At 37.1% G+C, this 17,865-nt stretch overlaps 1 protein-coding gene across 1 annotated transcript in view; it reads left to right on the top strand.

The window, feature by feature from the left end:
* The first annotated feature begins 230 nt into the window (after positions 1-230).
* LOC105083614 (glycerophosphodiester phosphodiesterase domain-containing protein 4) overlaps positions 231-17,865 on the top strand; it is a 103,256-nt gene continuing 85,621 nt past the window's right edge. Inside the window, exons 1-2 of the mRNA XM_074373089.1 lie at positions 231-234; positions 2,701-2,737. Coding sequence (XP_074229190.1) covers positions 231-234; positions 2,701-2,737 — 41 coding nt within the window. The remainder of the gene's footprint in view (positions 235-2,700; positions 2,738-17,865) is intronic.

Here is a 17,865-nt window from a genome sequence, read left to right as displayed (position 1 = left end):
AGGAGGGAAAATATTTAGCTTGTCATGGAGCCAAGGATTTTGTGCCATGATTATGACAGTATGGAGAATAACTTCTCTGGTTTTTTGTTTGCTTGTTTGTTTTTTTTGAGAAATTGATATTGGGGACCACCAGAGACTCAGGGCTCCTGGGCTTTCCTCCCTCACTTGCCTTAAAGAGGGGATAATCTGATCTTGACTCACAGGCCTCCAAGGTATTTTGGTTTGCCTAGATGGGTAAAGTCTGATACTTCTAGGTCAAACTTGATACTCAGGAATGGTCAAGCAAATTATTAAAAAGAAGTACTTAACGTTTCCTTATGTATAAAGTGGGGATATTAATATCTGTTTTGCAGCGTTGCATGAGTATTTGGTGAAATAATGCATACAGAATTCTTAGCACATGCCTAGCATATGCTAAGAGCTCAATAAATGGTAGCTTTTGCAGTTATCCTATGAAACCAGTATCCCCCAGGAGATTTAGGGAGTTCTTTAGGAGTTTAGACTACATGGACTCATCTTCTACCTCTTCCGTAGGACTCTGAAGGAGAAGGAACCCTGGCTGGAGGAAGGGTTTCTGCAGATGTTTAAAATACTGGGTCTGTAGGTCCGCGTCAAGGGAGAAAGATTACCTGGCTGAGCCTTGAAAGGTATTTAAGGCTGTTTCAGCTGGGTTGCATTTGCAGATGCCTGTTGAGGTCTAGCTAATAGGCAGAACCTGAAACTTTTTAATTGGAAGAGAGTTTTATTAGCTAGAACTGCTGCAACAAATTACCACAAAAAGGGGCTTAACAGAAGTTTATTGTTTCAGTTTTGGAGGCCAGAAGTCCAAGATCAAGGTGTTTGTAGTGTTGGTTCCTTCTGAGGGCTGTGAGAAGAATCTGTTCCATACCTCTCTCTGAGCTTCTGGTAATTTGCAGGCAATTTTTGGTGTTTCTTGGCTTGAAGAAGCATCACTCTGATCTCTGCCTTTACCTTCATGTGGTGTTCTCCTTGTGTGATATGTCTCCAAATTTTTTTAAAAAATAAGGACACCAGTCTTATTAGATTAGGGGCCCACTCTACTCAAGTATGACCTAATAACCAGTTACATCTGCAATGTTCCTATTTCTAGATAAGGTCACGTTCTGAGGTAGTGGGAGTTAAGACATATGAATCTGGTGGGAACACCAGGGTACTTCAGCACTACAACTCCTTAAATTGACGCTTTTCCTGCCAGGTCATTAGGACCTTAGTGAACATCTACTTTACAGAAGACCCTTGATGGGAGAGGAAAGACTGCAAGTATTTGGACTTAGTGACTCTTAGGTTGTAGCCTAGGGAGGCAGCATAGCATCGTGGTTTAGAGCTCAGGCTCCGGGCCAGACTGCCTGGGTTTGCGTCTGGCTGCTGCCAATTACCAATCATGTGATCTTTGGCAGGTAACTTAATCTGTATGCCTCAGTTTCTTTATCTGCATAATAAGGATGATAGCATCTAACTGATACAGTTGCTTTGAGGTTGAGGCAAATTAATACATGTGAACAACTTGAATCATTGTCTAGTCAGCACCTGGTATAATATTAGTGATTCATTTTATTAGAACAACTTTTAAATCTAAAATGCTGTAATTTAGAAAACTTAGAATGGCCCATAATCAAGGACCAGAAAGGTGGGATGCAGCTTATAGAAGATGATAGAATGTAGGATGTCTGGGGCTGGAACCATCATTATAGACCATCTACTTGAGTCTTCTCATTTTGCAGATGAGGAAACCAGGGTTCAAAAAAGGAAGTGACTTGCCCTGGATCAGCTGACTTATTAGTGGTAAAAGCAGGACTGTTAACTCCGATGGATATTCTTTCTTCTCCTTCCTTATTTTTGATCAGTGAAAAATTAAGCCTTTAAGCATGCATTGAGTATCTATTCCAATCTAGGGCTGACACTGGGCTCTGTAAATACACATGTATAGAGTCCTTGGCCTCTAAAGGAGCTTCTAGCTCAACAAAGAGCTGAATAAGCCTAAAAATGTAATAATGTCCTTGTTTTTATTTCCTTTTCCCTATTTCTCTTGCATCAAACAAAAAGGAGAAGGAACAGACAGAAATTTCTCTTCCTTTAGATTTGAGAACACAGTTCACGTTGGTTTTGATGCTGTCACTGGCAGGTTTGGTCTTTCAGAGTTCTGGCTGTGCACTCTTAGATTCAGTCCTTTCTAGTCTCCCTGATGTCTCTGTCTTTGCCCGAGACCCTCATTATTATCTTCTTATATATTTCAGAAAAGACTTTGGATCTCCATTCCGTAAATAGACCTCAGTTAAGTGGCCCCTTGGCCACAGGCTCTGTACTGGGCATTGATGATCTGGAGACAATTTAGACAAGGTTCCTGCTGTAAAGGAGAAATAGCCTGGTGAAGGAGCAAACATCTCAAGAAATGACTGATACAGTAAGATAGGAATTATTAGAGAGGCTTGTGTGGAGCTCTGTGGGTAGCGAGAGAAAGGAATGACTAAATTCATCTTTAGCTGCTGCCAGTTATGTGAGTTAGTTTTGAGTTTGCTCCAGGGTCCCCTGTGACTGTGCCTTGCTGACTGCCTTGCATGTCTCTCATAGGGGATGCCAGAAGAGTGGGCCTGATTGCTTCAGACATCAAATATCACTAAGTCAGAGCAGAAGAAAAACCCTCAGGCTGTTCTGGATGCACTGGAATTTCATAATGCAAAGATGACCTCCAACGGCTGGAAGTTCATGAGCTTTACAGGTATGGGGATTGTGTCCAGGACAGTCTAGGGAAAAAATGGTTTTTATTTGGGTAGAAAAGCTCCACGTGTCTATTGATGTGGGTGAAGGAAGAAAGTATTGGAAAGAGTGGAGATGGCACTTAAACTAAGATGGAATTTTGAAATTTGAGAGCCAAGATGATTTTTTGCATCAAACTTGAGTCTTTACTCTGAAACAGCATGGGTCTTTTTTTCATATATATATATTTTTATTGAAGTATAGTCAGTTTACAATGTTGAAACAGCATGTTTTTCAAAGGTAGTGTGCTAGAAGATCTAGATTCTGACGCTCTAGTTCCTCAGTCACTTCCTTCCCTTGAGCCTCAAAATAAGAGTAATAATTCCTGTCTTGAGAGGCTGTAGTGAGCATAAATGAGCTCGCAGCTGAGCTTCTTTCTAGGTTGTAAAATAGCACCAAAAAATGTAGCCATCATTATCATTTTCTTATCAGTAAGTTCTGTGATAACACCTTTAATGTGTTATCTTTTAAGTAGGCAAGCCCAGTTTCTTCCTCAATGAACTAATTTTTACCAGTCAAATGAAAAATGGACTGGTAATAATAAATGTTCTTTAGATCTACTCTCTCTGTATGTCTATAAGAGACTATGTTTTTCAGAGTGTTTTTAATAGCAGAATTGAGATTAGAATCCAGGTCTTCTAATTCCTAGACCAGTACCTTTTGAGTTTATCACTTGCTTCTAATAACTCTGGAGCACCTCCTTCCATAGGAGAGAGAGTTTTCTTTCCTTAGGATAGGAGAGCCTACATTTTTTTAAACTTGCCTTTTATATGGCATCTTAGAATGTTAGGGCAAGAAGTATCCTTAGTGTATACCAGTTCCAGTTCCCCTTTTGTTTTGCAGACATTAGAGCCCAAAATGCTTTTCTAATGTAGCTAAGTTAGTGATCTCTTAACCGCTGTTTTAGCTGAGTCCAGTGCTGTTTCTGGTGTTCATGCTGTCTCTTTCAAAGAGCTGTATTGGGGAAGGAAGCTGTATTGTTGAGGACCAGGATGAAGTGGCTAATTTTGAAGGATGCTTTTCCAGCAAGTATCTGGCTCATAGCAAAAGGCACAGATGGTGAGGATGACAGACTGCAGCCTTGCTCATGCTGCACGGTGGTGCCAGGAGAAGGTCATTCATGTTCCTAGCATAGTTTCTTCCTGATGACTCACCCACAGGGTCTGTCTCACTTCTTGCATTGGACTGGCTCATTCCAAGGTGGTATTGGGATTACGGGTGCTGGGTAGGAAAGTTTTCTAGTCGGGAGATTAGGGTTTGTGTTTTAAGGAGTTTACGTAGAGACATCAGATTAAAAGCAAGCTTTGAAAGCATCAGCAGCAAAGTCTGGAAGAGTCTGTTTTTATGTGTATAGACGTGTATAGACATGTACAAGTGCTGTTCATGTATATGTAAACATAGCTCTGTGGGTTTGCATATGTTAGGAATTAAAAGTCCACTTAAGTAGTTATGAGTGAATATGGGTATAGACATACACATTCAGGTAACTGTGTTATGTTCATCTGTGCGTGTGTAAGTGAATAACATTGTGTGCATATGTATAGGTATATGTAGATGTGTGTTCCTTCAGCTACCTCCGTGTGTATAAATTTGTGCAAACGTGTATGTATGTGTGTATGCATGCACACATGTGAGGGGTTTTTAGTTTTCCAGAAGTTGAAGACCAGGGCCAACTCTGGGTAAAACTGGATATTTGGCATAGTATATTTCTACTATTTTTTATTTTTTTGGTTGGGGGAGGTAATTAGGTTTATTTAAATTTTTTTTTTTTTTTTTTAAATGGAGGTACTGGGGATTGAACCCAGGACCTTGTACACATTGAGCGTGTGCTCTACCACTTGAGCTATACCTTCCCCACCTGGCATAGTATATTTTTAATGTTCTGTATTTCTTTTTTCTAGTTCCCCTCTTCTCATACTATTAATTATGATAACATAAATTCAGTTTGTTCTCATATGGCCTTGGGGGATTTTCAGGGCAAAGACTGTTATCCCCATTTTACAGACTCAGAGAAATTAATTAGGCTCATGGAAAGTAAGTGATTTAGTCAGACCAACTCAACTGACATGTGATGGAGGTGTGTTTTTAATTTGGGCCAGTTTGTCTTTCTGAGCTTGAGTTTTTTCATCAATAAAATGAGGGTGATACACTTTGCCTTATCTGAATATGTCTTCAAATAGCTGAAGTTAGAAGAGAATGCCTTGTTTTGGGTTAGTAGGGTCTACAAAATCAGGATTAGGACTAATTGTTGAAGGGATCAGATTCTGTTAATGTAAGGTCATTCATTTTATCCTCTGAAGTTATAATGAATGTCCTGTCACTTGAAGAGGTATTATAGGAATCATTGATGAATTGGCTAAAAAGTAAAATTAGATTACCTCAAAGATCCCTCTGTCGCTCTCAACTTACAAATTCTGTTTTCCAGAGCAGATGAATTGTTGATATGTTTGAGAGGGTCTTATAAATAGCAAGCTATGATATACATGAGAGATGCTGCTATTCTTTATACTCGCTATTGTCTCTTGTACAAAGGTGGTGATTATATGGATTTACTACATCAAATTGCTTTACTAAACATTTGCAAGGCCCTTACTCTCTGCCAGATCCTGTGTGGAGAAGTGGCAGTATAGGGATGAATCAGACGTTGTCCCAACTCCTGTGAATCTCCGTCTTGTGAGCGACATGAAGGCACAGTTACAGTGCAGTGTGCTAGAACTTCATGAGCCCAGGGGCTGTGACTGACTTGTCTTCTAGATCCAAGGCAAGTAACCAGTTACTGAATGAAAGGATGGATATATAAACAAGGCTTCTTGATGATAAGAGTCTGAGCTGAAGGAGCTGGTTATCTAGGGCAAGAATTGAGAGAGAATAAGTAGTACATGCCAGGGCAAGGAGGTTTACGAGGTGTGCTTGTACAGGAAACTGTTAGTGGTTTGTTATGATTGGAATGTGAAGTGTGAAGGGACTAGCGGTGGGTGATGAGGCAGTGGGTAAGCAGGTCAGATCATGTAGGAGTTTTAACTTTATTTTAAAGGTAATGAGAAGCTATTGAAGAATTCTAAGTGGGGGAGTTGTATGTTCTAACACAGTACTGAGTCACCACTCAAATACTTTGAACCATGCTTCCAGCAGTGGGGATTGGTTTACTCTGAGTCATTTATTCACTATCAGTTATACAAATTGTTCACATATCCAGTGCCTTGTGGCATAGTGAATCCTTTCTTACTCACTGTCTCTTGTAATCTTCACCAGAATTTAATGAGGTGGTTTATTATCTTTGTCTTATAGAAGGTAAAACTGAAGTCTAGAGGAGTTAATGGCAATAGGTATCTGATTCCCAGTCTGCATTACTTTCCGGATAACATACTTTCATCAAATGCAAGAGATGTAATGAAAAGATGGGGAAGAATTTGCAAATGTTAAGCTCTTTGGGAGTTTCTCCCCCTTATTCAACTGTAAATTATTGAAGAAGGGGCCTGAACAAAGCTGAGCTGTGCCTTGTGGCTCAAATGCCTTTATGCTTTTATAGGAGGAGTAACAGCTGTTATTTATTGAGTAGCTGATATGTGCCAGGTGCTGTGCTGATAATTTTATATGTGTTAGCATAATTAGTCCTCACGGTTATCTTGTGAAGAAGTATTATCCTCCACACTTTGCAGGTAAGGAAACAGACTTTCCTAAAGACTCGTAATTGCTCTTATGGGAGAACCAGATTAGGGTCTTCTGAGTCCCAGGCCAAGATTCTTTCCACTGTGGCAGGAAGCTGAGAAAGAAGAAGGCAGAAAGGTCTTATAAAGGAGACTGCAGGAAAGCCTTAGGCCTGTTGTTTGTTACCAAGGATGAGGAGCCCTGGGGCTTATGCCATATGGCAGAGGGGATAACACCTGCTTGGTAAAAACCTGTACTGGTTTAGTATCTACAGTTAAAACCACTCAGGCTGTCAAGGACATTTTCTCCCCAATTCACAACATTGTCCCTGTGGCTCAATCCTCTTTACTTCCTTACTAGTTTTTACACTGGGGAGGGGAGGTATGTTTTGTATTATGGTAACATGGCATTGTTTTCTATATTGGTTTCAAAAAGATTACTCAACTTGATTTGTGAAATAATTGGATGGGATTGTTATTTACGTGACACAAGTTAAGAAATTGAGACACAGAGATTAAGTGACTTGCTCCATAACCCTTGAGTGAGTTACTGGTGGGAACTGATACAAAATTCAGTTCTCCTGAGCATTCATTTATTCCCTCGTACCATAAATACTTATTATCACCTTCTCTTTGTCAAGGTGTTGGTGATACAAGAAGGGTATGCATTACCTTAGTCCTTGAGAAAAAAATTAACATCAGAATAGAGGGATAACAGCTGCAAGAGAGATATGTGACTAATGTCTAATGGGGGTCATATTTTATGGAGTGATTGATTCTGTCTGGTAGTACAAGGAAGTTTGCATGGAGTTGGTGGTAACTGCTTTTTCATTTAGCAAACATGATTTTTAGGATTCCTTCCAACCCCAGAATTCTTTTATTTGTGGTTCATTCCAAGGCCTGCTGTTGACATTGGGGTGTAGAAGGCTCTCAGATTCTATAGCACTTTAGTTCTCGTTTATACAATAGGCAGCTACTATGTGATAGGTTCTTTTGGTGCTGAAGACTCAAGGACTGGTAGGGTCTTTGCTCTTGATTTCACAATTTAGTGAGGATTAAGAACATGTAAACAAGGATATAATACGGTGTCAGGTAAACACAGGAACCACACAGATACCAGCCAGAGAAAAGGGCAAATGGTTTCTCCTGTGAGGTGGCGTGAACAAAAGCCAAGTTAAAGATACATCATGTCAGGCCAAAGAACTTGACCTTTGTGCTGGAGCTAAGAAAGTATATTTTACACAGGAGATTGATACAGCAGAACGTGCATTTTACTCTAAACTGCCATGTTAGAAAGGACTTGGATCAGGGTAGTAGAATGAATTCATGTGTCTGTCTCTTTTGCTGTCCTACATTTCTTAATTTCAGAAAAGATACATTAAAAATAAATTCAAAACAATGCTCTAGAACAAAAACAGGATATACAAGGATCATTGTCAAAAATTCACAGAAGATAAAAAGCAGATAAAATCCGATTGGAGTATAAGAAACCACAGCTTAATGTAGGTAGATGAGAAAAATCCTAGTAAGGTAAGAGTAGCTACAGAGAATATGGGCTGAGAGAATACATACAAGAAATAGGAATGAGTCCTGGATCATCTTCATTGGTAAATTAGTTAAAATTCTACATTTGAAATGGCAGGGGCAGTCTTCACTTTGCAGTGAGCATAAGGTAGCAGAATTTTGATTCCAAGCTTATATCAGACAATTTTTTCTGATATAATTTTTTTTCATTGACTTACAGCATTGTATTAATTTCACATGTACAACATACCGATTCAATGTTTTCTTGTATTACAAAATGATCACTATGATAACTCAAGTTACCATGTTACCATGAAAAATTATTATAATATTATTAACTTTATTTCCTATACTGTACATTATATCCTTGTGACTTATTTATTTTATAACTGGAAGTTGGTACCTCTTAATCTCCCCTACACATTTTACTCATACCCACAGCTGTCTCCTCTCTGGCAACCAATTGTTTGTTCTCTGTACTTACGAATATTTATATTTTGTTATGTATGATTGTTTTTTAGATTCTGCCTATAAGTGAAATCATACGGTATTTGTCTCTCTCTGTCTGACTTATTTCACATGGCATCATACCGTCTAGATCCATCAATGCTGTCACAATTGGCAAAATTTCATTCTTTTTCATGACTGAGTAATATTCCATTGTCTCTGTGTAAGTGTGACACAGAGTCACACATCACTTCTTTATCCATTGATTTATTGATGGACACTTATTTTTGCATACTCATTTTTGAATTGAGTTTTTGTTTATGTTGAGTTGTATGAGTTATTTGTATATTTTGGATATTAACCTTTTATCAGATATATTGTTGGTAAATACATTCTCCCATTTAGTAGGCTACCTTTTCCTTTTGTTGACAATTTCTTCTGCTGTGCAAAAGCACTTTCATTTGATGTATCCCCTTTAGTTTATTTTTGCTTTTATTTCCTTGCCTGAGAAGACATACACAAAAAAATATTGCTAAGACCAGTGTCACAGAGTGTACTGCCTAAGTTTTCTTGTAGAAGTTTTATGGTTTCAGGTCTTACATTTAAGTCTTTAACCCATTATTTCTATATATGGTGTGAGAATATAGTCCAGTTTGATTCTTTTGCAAGTAGCTGTCCAGTTTTCCCAGCATCCTTTATTGATGAGGCCATCTTTTCCTTATTGTATATTTTAGCCTTTTTGTCATAGATTAATTGATCATATGAGTGTGGGTTTATTTCTGGGCTCTCTGTTCTGTTGTGTTGATCTGTGTGTCTGTTTTTGTGCCAATACTGTAGTGTTTTGATTACTGCAGCTTGTGGTATAGTTTGAAGTATAATATAGTTTGAATTATTTAGAAGTGTGGGGTTTAGTTTCAAAATATTTGTAGATTTTCACATTATCTTTCTTTTATGATTACTAGTTTGATTCCAGTGTATCAATCCACACACTATGTGATTTAAATTCCCTAAAATTGTCAAGGTTTATTTTAAGGCCAAGAGTATGGTCTCTATTGGCATATGTTCCATAAGCATTTCAAATGAATGTATATACTGATGTTGTTGGGCAGAATGTTCTATAAATATCAATTAGATTCTATCAATAGCTGTTGTTGAATTCCTCTAAGTATTTGCTGATTTTCAATCTAATTGTCCTATCAGTTTTTGAGAGTGTTGGGTACTGAAGGCTTGAACTACTGTGGCTCTATTTTGCCTTTCAATTCTATTAGTTTTCCATTAACATTTTGCCATTCTGTTGTCTGTTGCACACAAATTTAGAATTGCTATGTCTTCTTTGTGGATTTACCCTTTTATCATTATATAATGTCCTTCTGTGTGTCTAATAATTATCTTTGCTCTGAAATATAATTTATCTGATACGAATGTAGCTTCTTTTGCTTTCCTTTGAATCATGTTTACATGGTGTAACTTTTCCATTTTACTTTCATCCTGCCTGTATTATTCTATTTGAAGTGAGTTTCTTGTAGAAAGCATATAGTTGGCTCATGAGTCCTGTTCTGTACCTTATACCAGGGGGTCATGCAAAAATCAGATCATGTGTCCTGATTTTTATTTAGTTATATTTATATTCTGCCCTCTTTGAATGATTTAAGAAAACCTTCAAAAAGAACTCTTTCAGTAAACTATTAATAAATAAACACAGAAATTAGGATCAAGAAAAGTTGAGCACAGATATGCTGATCACTGATCACAGGGGCTAAAATATTGCTGTACTTGAGCTTAAACTTGGGAATCGAATTTCCTGGATGTTAAAATGACCAGGTAATTTCCATTATCAGGAAAGAAAGAGGTCATCCCAGTTACCTGTGACTCTAGACTAGCAATATCCAATAAACTGTCTGCAATGATGGGTTCTCTGCCTGCATTGTCCAGTACAGTAGCTGGTGGCCACACACTGTTACTAAGTACTTGAAATGTGGTTAGTGACTGAGAAACTGACTTTTACATTTTATTAATTTTTATTAATTAAAACTTAAGTAGCTACAAGTGGCTCATACCTACTTAACTGAGGAGCCCAAGTCTAAGGAAACTAAGTTGCATAGTGTAATTGGAGTGAAATGGGCTGGGTTAATTTTTGGTTCTTTCAGAGGCTTGTGTATGACTTGGAGGAGCTACTTAACCTTTCTGAGCCTCAGTTTCTAGATCTGTTAAATGTGTATAATGATAGTATCTACTTCCAAGGCCCTGAGGAAATAAAATAACCTATGCAATGCATTTTATACAATCCCTGACATAAAGCAAATGCAGTCCTGTTTTATAGTGCTTGGAATTACCTGGTTTATCAGATTTTATGCCTCAAACTCTTACTAGTGCTAAAATTGAGGTTTTATAGAAGAATCAGTAACTAGGAGTCTAAGCTATGCTCAAGCATCTTAATAGCTGGTTTCTGTTCACAGAATTAAAGATCAGTCAACATTGATGACAACCTATATCTACTTCAGGCTGCTTCAGGATACGCTTTTCAAAATAATTGGATTCTTTTTTTCTTATCAAGCTTTTAAGGGGTTAAGCCCCAATTCTGCTATTTACTGTTTCTTTCAGATTACTGTGAATTTCTTCATTGTGGGTATATTAAAAAGAAAAGTATTGATTGCAATAATCTTTCATTGAAAAGTAAGGAGATTCATTACTTTTAATAAAAAGGACATGTTAAAAACAGGAATACCATACATATTTAGCAGAGATAATGTCTAAACTTTGGGCTTGATACGCTGCTGCACAGTTAACCAGAGTCTGGCATCAAGCCCAGAAGGCTAGCCAAGAAAGAAATCAGAGGCTGGCACTCAGCTGGTGAGATGCATGTATCTTTAGGTCTCCAGTTCATCACTTTTTTTTTTTTTGTCAGTTTAATTATTTTGCAGATTTAGATACCTGATACTTAAAACAACCCCGACTCATCCTTTAGTCCAAGCAGTAAGCGATACAATTGCTCTTATAAAAATTAGAAAGCTGCAAAAAAACAAAACAAAACAAAACAAAACAGATTGAGATAGCTGTTACCTAGACTGTAAGCTACGGGGAATTTAGGAATTGGCTGTTTTTATATTACTAGCTTCTTACATGTTTCTGAGAAACTTCTATACACAAAGGCCTAAGCCACCATGTGCCATCCTAGATGTTTAAATAGCAGATGACTCTGTGTGATCCTAGATGTTTAAATAGCAAATGACTCTGTGTGTATGTGTGTGGGGGGTATGTATGTTTGAAAGTTATTTGAAATAGGCATTATAGACTATAGCAAAGTTCAAACTCTCTTGTGTTGTTTTTAGAATTCTCCACAAGATAATTGTTTTTCTAGTGATTATTGTTTTACTATCTCAAGTCAGCTTGCTCCTTATGGAAACTGCTGGACTAAGAGCTCCTACTCTACAAGAGGGTGGAGTTTTGGAAAAATGACTAACAATCTCTGTTTGCAAGTTTGAAAGTGTCTTTAAAAAATAACTGAGTTCTTCCAATACAGTCTTATGTGAGCTCATCATACTTTTTTGTCTAGGATTATACACTGAAATAAGAATATGATAGACTTATTTGAGAAGCTCTTTGATATCCTTTTCTATTTTCTGTTGTGCTTGTCACTTCTGCTTTAAAAACCAGGAGTGATAAGACCTATATTTGCCCTAACATGAGGCCAACCTTAGGACTTGTTTCATTCTCTGTTGATAAGAAGAAAAGTTGTCTCAAGAAGAAATCAGAATGAAGTTTCAGAAAATTGTCATATCACAAAATATTGCTTAATCCCTTGATTGCTACCTGATCTCAGTCAGTGCAGTCATTTCAGGGGACATTAGGACAAGAGGAGGAAGTACTTAAACAAGTATGTTGGTGACAAATAGGTGGCAATGATCAAAGAAGCCTTCCTGAGCTGAGTCTTAGCACCAACAAGAGGAGTTAACTAGGTGAAAGTTGGGGGGTGGGTGGGGGGTTGTGGGGAGAAGTGGGTCAGCCTGGCAATAGAGACAACATGAAGAAAGACATAATGGTGTAGGGAAGCAGTACAAAACGTTTGGTTTTCCTGGAGTTTCAAGTGAAGGAGAATAGGGGGAAGATGAAGTTGGAGAGAAAGGCAGGATTCAATTGAAGGAGCTTAAACTTTAATCTTAAGAATGAATTTTAAACATGGTCAAGTTTGTATTTTAAAAAAACCACTAGCTGATCTTTGAAAGATAGATTTTGGAGAAGATACACTGGAAGTAGTGAGATTCTTTGGGAATCTACTCAGTGACTACCTTAAAACTTAGCATAACATTACCGAGCACCTGGTACCCTGGAGATGATTAGGGGCCTAGTGGGCATTGAAATCAACAAGGGAATGACTAGAAGAAATGGATAGAAATGAATAGGAAGTATAATAAACAGAATTTGGTCAGCATAAGGTGGGAGGCATTTTGAAAAAGAATGTAAGGAGTTAAGAATGAGTCATAGGTTTCAGACTTGTTCTTTAGCAATTTGGCGCCACAGCAGGTGGAGTGGTGTTGAAGGGAAAGATAATTCTAGTTAGGGTTTACTGAGTTTGAGGTGTGCACAGCAAGACAGTAAGATGAAGATGACCAGCAGGCAGTTGGATATGAGTCTAGAACTCAGAAATGAGGTCAGAGCTAGACAAATGCCTAGAGAAATCAGAGATTAAACAAAGCTAAAACAAGTCCATTTTTGAAGCAGGTTTGTGAAAACAAAACAGAACAGAAAGACTAGTAGGAAAAAAAAAAAAGACAAGAAGAGGGAAACAATCAGAATAACGGGGTTACAAAAATAGTTAATTCCGGAACTAAATGACTGACAGGAACCAAGTTTATACTTGTTACTTTTAGGAAAACCAAAACAAAACAAAACAAACAGGGCATACCTTAAAACATATTTATAGCGGAATGCTCTGAGCTAAGGTTGGGGGTCAACCTGAAATTCGGTCTTAGTGTCTAACTAGGCATCTGAGGCCACGCCCCTGAACACGCCCACCTGTACCTCTGACCTCACGCATCTACTTCCGCACGGCCTCCATCTTGAGAGACGTTGGTCTTGTGCATCTGAATTCCAGATTTAGGTTTGGGGCTGTGAAGTCACCGTAAGTATCTCTAGCCCTATGCTTCCCTCTTAAGCATCTCCAAAAATACTGTCAAGTTGGCGGCCACACCTGAGGTGCTTTGCCTAGTCAGCTCACCACGTCGGGTGAAGCTGGCTCTGCCATTACCCCACTGCTCCAGGGAGGACGCTGAGACAAAGGGCTTCCACCTAAACCGATCCCCAGACCCCATCCAGGGTGGGGCACGAAGCCCCCAGCCCCTGGGCAGCCCGGTGGCTGGGCTGGGCGTCCTGGGCTTAGTCGGAAGTCTCCACAGCTGTGAAGGGCGCGGCTTGTTGTTTCTCTTCTCAAAGATCACTGCCCAACGCTGCCTGTTGTTCAACGTCTGAAAATAGTTACTTCTTGTATTGTGTCCAATTTTCTAGTGTTTTTATGGTAGTAAAGTAAATCTTGTAGTTTCTCAATCCTAACAGGCATGCCCTGGATTTTGCCTCTAGCAACTGGGTGAAGAGTGCTGCCTTCTACTGAGATGGGACTGACCTCAAGAGGATTAGGCTTTGGAGGGGAAGTCAAGGATTCAGTTTTGCACATACTAGTTTTGAGATATCAGTGAGAAATCCAAGTGGAGATTTCAGTAGAGTTTTAGGTATATGGGTTTGGAAACCAGAGAAGAGATATGAAAGGGAAACCATGTTTGTTCGTCTTTCCTTAAATGTTACTGAGTTTTCATGTGAATTTGGCTACCCTGGCTGGTAGACCCGAAAGTAAAGAATTTATAGATATGTGGAAGATGGTTATGGTAATGATTCTGGTTAAAATGCTGCCTTTTTTTTTTTTTTTTTTTTTTAGTATTTAAGCAGTCAACCGTTCTCCTTGTCACAGAATTTTTGTTCACAATGTCTTTATGTGACAGGTCAATATTTGCAACTGTTCATACCAGTTCCTGTAGATTCATTGCAATTTCATCATCAACCAATTAAACCTTTTTTTCATTTTCATTGTGATTATGTTCCTTTGACCTATTTTTTAAATTATAAATGATGTTTAATTTATAAATGTGGAATTTTATAGTTATCATTTTATGACTGATTGCTCACTTGACTGCACTGTAGTCGAAAATATACCCTTAAGATTTTGTTACTGAACCAGGTTTGTCATTTTAAGGGGCTTTATGGTTCCATAAATTCCATCATAGTTCTTTAATGCTGTCTGGTCATATTTGATTTTATGTATTTTTCAAATAAGACATTTCATTCAAAGCCATGTTAATATTACCATTATTTCCAACTGTGTCCTATTATAAGGAGAACAAATTCTTATTGAACTCATGCAAGTGATTTATATTTCCATGAAAATTTAAATACTAAGAGTTTCCAAATTATGGAGAGATGGGATAGAAAAAGATAAATGTTTCAATTTTACTGACAAAGGTATAATTTACCAGGTTGCTGTAAGCCTTAATTATCTTTTAAGGGAAAAGCTTTCCTTATATCTGGAAAACACATGAAAAGCCAGTAATATTAAAGATAAAAACTATAAAACTTATAACCATATTCATCAGTTTACTTCATCCTACATTCCTAATCCTTGATCATAATATTTTGTTAACAGTTTTATGAAACCATCAGGGTTTCCATTAGAATTCTTTAATTTCTTGTTCAGTTTAGCAGTATGATATGAAGCTTATCAGAAACCCGTACTTGTCGAAAAGTCCTTTCTATAATTGTTAAAGATGAAGGATTTTTGCAAAAGCATCAGAGTTAAAGGGCATGGTTAAAGATCTGGTCTTAATGCAATTGACAAATAAACTTGATTGCCACTGTGACATACAATGTTTTAAGATAATAGGTAGAATTTATGACTGATAGGTAATGTTACAGCAGGACCTATCCAATTCTTAGAAATTTCACATAATTTCTAGAACATTTATATTATATTTACCCATACAGTATGACATAAGAAGATTAATCACCACTAACTGACAATGCTCCCCATGTAATTTAACATACCAAGTAATCCTAATTAGTTTAATATTTCTCTCTCATGTTTCAGGGGCCTATGAAGACTCTAAAAGTTAGCTAGAAGTCAAAAGAACTTTGGTTAGAATTTGATTTTTGGAATTTTGTCAGAAATACCAAGACAGTTTCAAAACATTTAGTTAAATAGGATCATAGGTCATTGTAAAATAATACTTAGTCACTTAACCAAAGTGCCACAAAAAGATTTCAGAGGCATATACAGAAAGTTATAATAGATGACTTAAAAGGTAAAGAAACTTACAATCTGTAATCAAAAGCAGCTTAATATTCCAAGAAATCTTGGTTCTCTTAATAGATAGAACACCAAACTCCAGTCTTGCACTAGCTTACTTTTAATATTTATTTGCCTACTTAAATCCAATCTAGTCTTAACCAATCCTGACCATGTGCAAAACTCCTTTCTCAGGGTTTCTTTTCCATAAAGCTTCCACAATCTTTTGTATCCATGTTAGCTTATCACTTATTTTCTCTCCCATTAGAAATAACCAGGTTTAGGACAAAAAAATCACTTTGTTTTCCATTAACAATGCATTTCCATTTTTCATACCCTTCTGCACTGAAAACACACATTTTACTTTCCTACATAGATGTTTTTCTTACTATTTTTAGTAACTTTAATTACATGTATTTTACAGTTTTTACCTCTTCATAACCTTAGTCTCTAATGAAAACCAAGAAGCAAGCACTGTGAGCATACCAGAATTTCTTGATTGACAAACTTATGAACATATTCTATAACCTCTAGACACATACATTTACTTACAGCATAATTTCTTTCCTCAATGTTGTACAAGACTCGTATCCAATGGACCCAAACACATTTAGTTTTCCTTTCATAAGAAGACAAATGTAGGTAAACTTAGATTTGCTTAGCAATTAAAGTTCCAGTATTTTATCTTGCTTGGAAATGATCTGGATATTTAATGAATTCCTATCATTGAACTTAGTTTAGCAAAACCCTAAAATTTCAAGTTACCAACTGTCTGGAGAGACTGTTTTAAAGTATATAGTCCTAAAATACAATCATTCCCAAAGAGTTCATGGAAAAAAGCCCTCACCTCATTTACATTTAATTTACTTAAAAGTTTCATTGTATAAACTTATTTTTTTGCTGACAAGTTTTGCAACAGAAGTAATGTGAACTTACTGACTTTCAGTTAAACTAGGTACAAAAAGTATTTTACTAATGTTGATAACACTAAAGACATGCTTATACTAATTAAAATAACAATCTTTAGCTTTAATACTGTTGCCAAAACCTGGCTTCTGTACCCCAATAGCTGAATTGAGACTTGGAGGCAGAGTACTGGGAAGATTAGAAAAGAACAGCTTTATTGCTTTGCCAGGCGAAGGGGAGTCACAGCAGGCTAATGCCTTAGACTGTGAATCCATCTTGGGGTCGTTGTTCTGAGGTTTTATAGAAAAACTGGACAGAACAGAAAGGTGACAATAATCAGGTGATTTCCCAGGGTCCTATATTCTTAATCTTGATGAATCGACCTGCTGTCATTGAGAAACTCAAGAGAGTCTATTCATTCTTCGGAAGCTATCAGCCCGTGACCACCTTCCTGGAATACAGCTTCAGGGTTAAAGGATAAACTATTCTGGATAAAGAATGTATGGGGAATGAAGAGATTAATAGAAAGGTTGGGGACTGTTTAGCACAAAAGCAGTTGAGCAAGTGAAGGAGAGATGGGGGGTTATCAGCGAAAAGAGAAAAACAAATTGTAAGAATTTTAAGTCAGAATGAATCAGCAAACAGCTTTAGCATCAGGGAAGCCATTTTGTTAGTTTCCTACTCTTTCATTCCAAATGTTAATTTAATACTAAATATTTCCTGGATCACATGAATTTGAAATTCATTAAGGTTAGTTTTTAAAAATATTTCTGAGAATTTATATAAGCACTTAATTTTCTTTAAGCCAATTAAATAGAGCTCACTTAAAAATTCATTTTGGTAAAACCATTCAGAGGTAAAGATATATCATATTTATAATGTGCACACATACATAACCAGAGACCTCATAGCTTCAATTTAAAACTTAGTCAAGAATTAGTTACAATAAAACTTACTAGTTTGTAAATAACAGTTGGAATAAGTTAAATTTACTCACTTGAACTTAAAAGACATTTTCACCTCCTTATTTTTCAATTTTACGTTCTACTAATTAATCCAAGGCCATAGTCTAGGCAATATGAGCTATGTTTGTATTTCAAGAACATAAATGTTAAAACTTGAAGCACTGTCCTGGGAATTCATTTGTTTCCACAGAGTCAGAATTTTGAAAAGATATTTTATCAAGCCAGCTTCTCTAACTGCATATGCAAAAAAAAAAAAAAAAAAAAAAAAAAAAAA

Source organism: Camelus bactrianus, chromosome 10 (genome assembly GCF_048773025.1).
Source record: "Camelus bactrianus isolate YW-2024 breed Bactrian camel chromosome 10, ASM4877302v1, whole genome shotgun sequence".
Lineage (NCBI taxonomy): Eukaryota > Metazoa > Chordata > Mammalia > Artiodactyla > Camelidae > Camelus > Camelus bactrianus.
The sequence above is the reverse complement of the archived record's forward strand: the minus strand, read 5'-3'. Positions and strand labels throughout refer to the sequence as shown.